Genomic DNA, 7,135 nt, shown 5'->3' on the forward strand with positions numbered 1-7,135 from the left:
TTGTGTTCTAACGCATTGGATATGACATGTGGTTTTCTTGATATGAGGATTTCTCCAAAAAATAATAAAAGGCAATATTTTGCATTTGGAAATTCGAGAAAGCGTGCCTTAACGTGCTGGGTTTCGATTTCTCATTTGACCAAATAGCCAAATATCCTATTAAAACTTCAAAATATGGGTTTCTGAAACCATAAGGTGATCTTGGTTTCAAGGGTTTAAAGTATCGTATCCTAACGTGCTGAATGTGATATTCCTTCAAAACAAGAGAGTCTTAAATTTCAATCCATGTTATTCAAAATTTTTTTTAGGATCGTTTTTTAAAACTCTTCAAAGTTTTCAATCTTCAACATTAAGACACTAATTAATCAACTAGGTACCAATTTTGGGTGTTACGAGGGTGCTAATCCTTCCTCGTACGTAACCTACTCTCGAATCCATTTTTTTGAACTTCGTAGACCAAAAGCATTGTTTTAATAAATCTAAACCGTTTATTAAAAACAACCATTTTACGAGGTGACCCGATCACACCTCATCAAAAAAGATTGGTGGCGACTCCCATTTTTCAGTTTTCATTTTCAAAATCCAAGTCGACCCTGTTTTCATAAAAAAAAAAATGGTGTCAACATATATAATTGGTAGAGATAATAAAATGTGCATAATAAAATTAGAATGTGTAAAACATTTTAATGTAAAGGTTTGGTTGAGTGGTAAAATTAAAGTTTTACCAACCAAAATGTTTGAGTTCAAATTCCACTAGGCAAAAAAAAAAAAAAAGAAGAAGAATGATTAATATACTTTTTTTTAAAATATGAAATGACATTTTAATAATTGAGTTAGTATTTAGTTAACTCGTAACTTCAACTCATCAACTATTTAAATAATAGTATACATACTATAGTACATTTCACAATTTGATATACTATAATACGTATATTGTTCGTTATCATCATTCATCTTGTTAGAAATATGTACAAGAAAGAAACTTGAGGTGCAAGAAAGAAATATTAAGGAAAGAATGAAATAGACTTGAAGCCAACGGTCCTAAGGCTTTAATTTTGTGTCTTAAAGTCTTATAGCAACAAAATTGAATAGTGAAAATGACATTATTGAATTTTATATATAAGTACTTCATACATAACTTGTGACACATGTTACATTTTCTATAATATAGTAACTTTCTAAAACAATTATGTTTTTCATTACGAGTCTTTTCTAAAAGTTATGTCTATTCGAATATATTTGTTTAGATATGAATAAAATAATAATTATTAAAATTATTTAAAAATAAACATAATAATTATGTATTTAATTAGAGTATAGAAAGATTCATGTTTGTAATATTTTCATACAAAGATTAAATTTCAAACTTAACTAAGTACTAAGTATCTCTGATATACTTAAATATAATATTGAAATACTGAAAGTACGACTTATAGACACACACACACACACACACACAGATATATATATATATATATTGTCGCTTTAATTCATTCGGATTGGTGCTTCTTTTTGTGCCTTGCGCCTGTGACAGTAGAAGTCTTTTAAGCATGTACACTGCGCCTTGCACCCTTAACAAAACTAGGTTAAACCTCTAGTTGTTTTTAGCTTTTTGCTGTGGATCAATTTGATTCCTAGCATGCAGTCTTGCCTTTATTGCATGCAATTCAGTGACCACATCTTCAACCTTCATTCTCTGGACAGGAACTTCAACAGAGCATGCAACACCGACTTTAGTGAATGAAACCAAACAATCCAACATATTACAATCTATGTCTTGATCTCCTCTTATTTTTTGACTTTTCCTATTGATTTGTTCAAGCAGTCGAAAATCTAAAATCTCCTCCAAATTTTCTGGCAATACCATCTTACAATAACTATGAAGGCTCATTCCATCACCAAACAAATCATCCGTTGGCCTCTTTCTAGTGATCATCTCCAATATGAGAATCCCATAGCTATAGATATCGCCTTCACGGGATGTCAAACCACCCATTCCATATTCTACAACCATACAATTACACAATACAAATAAAACACGAGAAGAATGTCTAAGAAACAAGCCAAATGATTAAAATGAAGTAAGTACATGTTTTCAAAGCATATCACCACAAAAGAATGCATTTGTCTAACAAAATAAGAAAAAAATATGAAATTTACCCGGGGGGAGATAGCCTAGAGTTCCTTTGATGACTGAGGAAGTTGTTTGCTCGTTATCCAATTTACTTGCTGCATCAGAAAGGAGCTTAGCCATGCCGAAGTCACCAACATGTGCAACCATGTCATCATCGAGAAGAACATTGGTCGGTTTTAGATCCCGATGAACGATCGGTGTTCGACAATGGTGGTGAAGGTAATCTAACGCGTTGGCCACATCTATAGCAATGTCCAACATTTGAGCAAAGTTGAGATGGCGTGACGAGTGATCTTCATCATAATCATGATGGAGCCAGCTCTCTAAAGTTCCATTTGCCATGAATTCCAAAACTATAGCCTTGAAATCATTGCCTTGGCAGTCGATGCTTGAGCAACAAGTTATTAGCTTCACTAGATTCCGATGTCGAACATTTCTTAAAGCCTCACATTCAACTGTGAAACTCTTTATAGCCCTAAGGTTTTGAAGGTTCAATACTTTGATTGCGACGGGGTTTTCTTGTTGATCAAGAAACCCTTTATAAACAGACCCGAAACTGCCCTTCCCAACGAGGTTCGAGGCTTCAAAACCATTAGTTGCTTGAACAAGTTCCTTGTACGAAACTCGCACGAAACAAACTTGCCGCAAAGCCAAAGGGATCATTTCCTTTCCTGAGAGTTTTCGCCAACAAAGTATGGCAATGAACGCAACTGAAACCGAGGCAAGTGAAAGGCTAATGACGATAATGATAATGGATTTGGTTGATAAACCATTTCTTTTTGCCTTTGCTGCCTGATTGAAGCATTTGGGAAGCTCTATTTCAGGAATTCCCCCGCAAAGGTCCTTGTTCCCAACAAGAGAGAATTGACTGATATTATTGAAAACTCCTCCTTCTGGAACTTCCCCCTCTAACTGGTTGAAAGAAAGGTTTAAACTCACCAAAAATGGCAACTTTTGAAGTTCAAGTGGTATGGTGCCAGTCAAATTGTTACCAGAGAGATCTAAGCTTTCAAGACCTCTTAAAATGCCAAGAGCTTGTGGAATGCTACCATCAAAGTAGTTTCCCTGCATGTGTAAGATTCTTAATTCAGAAATCTCACCAAATCCTCCAGGAAGTTCACCTGAGAAATCGTTGTTATCAACGTATAACTCCACAAGATTCTTGGAGTTACTAATAGCTGATGGAAAGCTACCATTGAAAGCGTTGTGAGACAAATTCAGAGTAATCAACCTTTGGAAAGCAGCAATCAGCTGATCCGGTATGGTGCCACCGAGTTTATTTTGCGAAAGATCCATTATTTCCATATCTTTGCATTTCCCGAGTGTCAATGGGATCCTTCCCTCAAAATTGTTTCCATTTAAATGAAGGTACAACAATCGAGAAAGATTGCCAATGCAGGATGGAATTTCACCAGATAAACGATTCAAAGACAGGTCGAATCGCCCTATATTTCGAAGCTTTCCAATGGAAGTTGGAACTTCTCCTGTAAACAAGTTTTCCCTTATATGAAGGTTTTTGAGCTTAACAAGATTGCCAATCCCTTGAGGAATACTTCCAGAAATCTGATTTCCTCCCATGAAAAGATGTTCAAGCTGGGCTGATAAATTAGCTATAGAGTTTGGTAACACCCCGCCTAACCTGTTATGATGGATATCCAAATCGTTCAATCGACTGCAGTTGGTTAAAGATGGAAGAAAATCCAAGTCTCCTCCTTTCCCAATCCCGAGATGGTTATAATCAATGTAAAAGAACACAAGATTCTGAAGCTTTCCCATATTTTCAGGAACTAATCCACTAAAAGCATTTGAATGGATGTCAAAGTCTTTCAAGCCAGAGATATTAGTTACTGATGCTGGAATTCTTCCACTGAAATGGTTGTCCCCGAAATGCAGTATTTCAAGTTCCGGAAAAGCAAAGCCCAGGTGAGATTCAAGACTACCATGTAACTTATTTGAGCCTATCGCAAGATATCTCATGGCGGAAAGGTTGTAAATGGAAGAAGGTATGGTTCCTGACAGATTATTTTGTCTAAGAACGAGTATTTTCAAGTTGTATAATCTTCCTATATCAAAGGGTATATCTCCTTCCAAGTGATTATCCCCAAGTTGGAGATAATCCAAGGACGAAAGGTTTCCTAATGAAGATGGGATTCCCCCAACGAAATCATTGCTATCAAGGGAGAGTTTAATCATATTCTCCCCTGATTGGAAGGGGATTTTGCCAGAGAAACTGTTGTCGCTCAACAAAAGAAACTGCAGATTGGAGCAGTTGTTGAGGTCTACAGGGATGTTACCTTGGAGATTGTTGTACCTTAGATTCAGTGAACGAAGCCGTTTCAAATGGCCAAATGCCCTAGGAATGATGCCTTTCAAGCTATTATTGGAGAAGTTAACCTCTCTCAGGAAACTTAAGTTCCTTATTGAAGGAGATATGGAGCCACCAAGTTTCATGCCGGCCAGGCTTAAACCGATGACCCTTTGGTGCTGCCCACCACATCGAACACCTTGCCACTCGCAAAAATGGAGTGAAGCATTCCATGAAAGTAGACCACCACCGACAAGCTCATCTTTCAAAGCAAGCAATGCTAGTCTATCTGTTTCGTTCCCCAAGGCCGCCATCGCAAGCGTGAAGGACATTGATACCAAGGTGATTACTGCAACAAGGGAAAGCAGGAATTTAGTGCGTGATTTCTCCATTGGTCACGGGAGAAACTGATAGTGCGGTCGAGTGGTATGATGCGTCAGAAAAAAGAGAATGTACAAAAATTAAACAGTATTGTAGTTGAGTGGTAACCAAGCCAACGTGTTCATTCTTTGTGAACATATAAAAAGTCAATCCTACAAAATGACTAGGAAAAAAAAGGAAATTATTACAAAGGAATTAAAGTCGAACATTGTGAATTGGCCAGTGGCTAAACATGTCGAGGTGGATTATGAAAAAATCTTGCAAGAATAAGTCAAGTTGGAACATGTCAAGACTAAAGACCAAATTCAGATGTGCTTACAAAATGTTTTATGTGGCAACAAGCTCGAAAGCTTTCGTCATCATCTCGGCATGACGGAAGTTGGTGTTGAGTATTAACACCAACTAGTTAAAAATTAAGTATGTTTTGTTAGTGTCTATTATTGTACAAAGTTTAGCTTTATTCTTTAATTTTTAGGTATTAAAATTTGGTTAAGTATTTTGTTAGTAAGTGAATGAATCTTAGGTAAAAAAGATAAAATTTATGAGTTTATATAGTATCACATTGCTTGAAAAAATAAGAAAAGAAACTTTGAAATTATTTAAATTCTTCTATTATTATTTTTATTTTAGAGGGTTAGAAAATATAATAAAATATTAATTTTGCTGTACCATAAGCTTGGATGTTCTACATAAATATATATTTTAATGAATATAATCATCCATGCAAAATAGCATATATTATAACAATATTCTTAACCAAATTTTTTTTTTGCAAGAGGAGGATAAATCACTAACAATAACGTGATTAATGCAGTTCAAACTTAAGCTACATTTAAAACGATGAATACTTTAATTATTAGGCCAACACAGAGAATTCTCTCCTTAACCAATTTCGTAATTAAAACTACAGTAAATCTCTTAAGAAACTATTTATTTTTATTCTTTTACATACTCATAAGAAAAACAATAAAGAATAAAGAATAAAAATGGAATTATAACCTAACAATGTATAGGAAATTAGAAATATAATTACACATAATTTCAAAGGGTCATTAATTACACATCTATTGTAGCGGAGACCGCCATTTAGAAAAAGACATTAGTTTTGGTCAAGATTAATTATGAAAAAGTAAAACAAATATATTTTGAATTTTAAAATATATATAGAAATTTATAGAATGTAAATTAATGCAAGTATATTTATTAACTTTTACATCATAATTACGTTTGTGATATATTTATATACTTGCATTAATTTACATTCTATAAATTTCAATATATATTTAAAAATTCAATATGTATTTATTTTATTTATTTTCATAATTAAACTTGCTAAGCTGTAATTTTTCTTGACCAAAACTGATGTCTTCTTCTAAACGGCGGTCTCTGCTGCAATAGATGAGCAATTAATGATTCTTTTGAAATTATGTGTAATTGTATTTCTAATTTCTATATACATTGTTAGGTTATAATTCCATTTTTTCCAAACTCCATTCAAATCGAGTGTAGATTAATTACAAATTATTCATAAATTAATAGGATATTATTTATATATATTATAATTAACTTTAAATAAAAACATTTTATAGTATTAAATAATATCAAATCAAATTAAAAAATATGTTAAAATTAGATCTATCTATGTCTTTATATAGGATTGATAGTTATAAATGCATATTCTATTACACGCAGTGGCGGGATGTGGTAGAGATCCAGGGGCCATGACCTCCTTAAAATGGTAAAAATTTAATTTAAACTCTTTATAATTTATAAAATTTTAAATTAATAACGGTAAAATTACAATTTAACCCCTAAAAATGATACAAATTATATTTTTACTATCGTAAAAATATGCAATTTATTTTTGGCCTCCAAAAAAAAATTTCAGGCTCCGCCACTGTTCACACGCTTATGCGTGTGGAAACTACTTTTAGAACATAGGGTGCTTTTACAAATAGAGGAAATATTCACTTACATCGGTGTAAAACTTTTACATCATTCTGTAACTTTTTATGCGATTAATATTTTAACAATCCAACAATTGAGTTTATCAATATATTTATATTTGTCATGCATATAAATTTATGAATCGATCCATTCTCTCTATCATATCGATATAAATTTGTTTATATGAATATATATTTAATGGTTGAGTTTTTTTACATAAAATGAATAATTCAAATTTTAAATTTATCTCAACCTTGATATGTATGATATACATTAATAGAACATAAAACATGACAGTTGAATTGTTAAAATATTAACTGTTTCCAAATTATCATTTCAAACTTCAAATATAAACGTGCTCACACTTT

At 32.9% G+C, this 7,135-nt stretch overlaps 1 protein-coding gene across 1 annotated transcript; it reads right to left on the reverse strand.

Annotated features, from left to right (window-relative positions):
* Positions 1–1,310: 1,310 nt before the first annotated feature.
* LOC105770953 (probable LRR receptor-like serine/threonine-protein kinase At3g47570) lies at positions 1,311–4,976 on the reverse strand. Its single transcript, XM_012592332.2, has 2 exons — positions 2,161–4,976; positions 1,311–2,004 (listed from the first exon to the last, which is right to left on the reverse strand). Exons 1-2 carry the CDS (start codon positions 4,829–4,831, stop codon positions 1,595–1,597), a joined length of 3,081 nt encoding a protein of 1,026 aa, XP_012447786.1. The 5' UTR covers positions 4,832–4,976; the 3' UTR covers positions 1,311–1,594.
* Positions 4,977–7,135: the final 2,159 nt, after the last annotated feature.

Source organism: Gossypium raimondii, chromosome 5, assembly GCF_025698545.1.
Source record: "Gossypium raimondii isolate GPD5lz chromosome 5, ASM2569854v1, whole genome shotgun sequence".
Lineage (NCBI taxonomy): Eukaryota > Viridiplantae > Streptophyta > Magnoliopsida > Malvales > Malvaceae > Gossypium > Gossypium raimondii.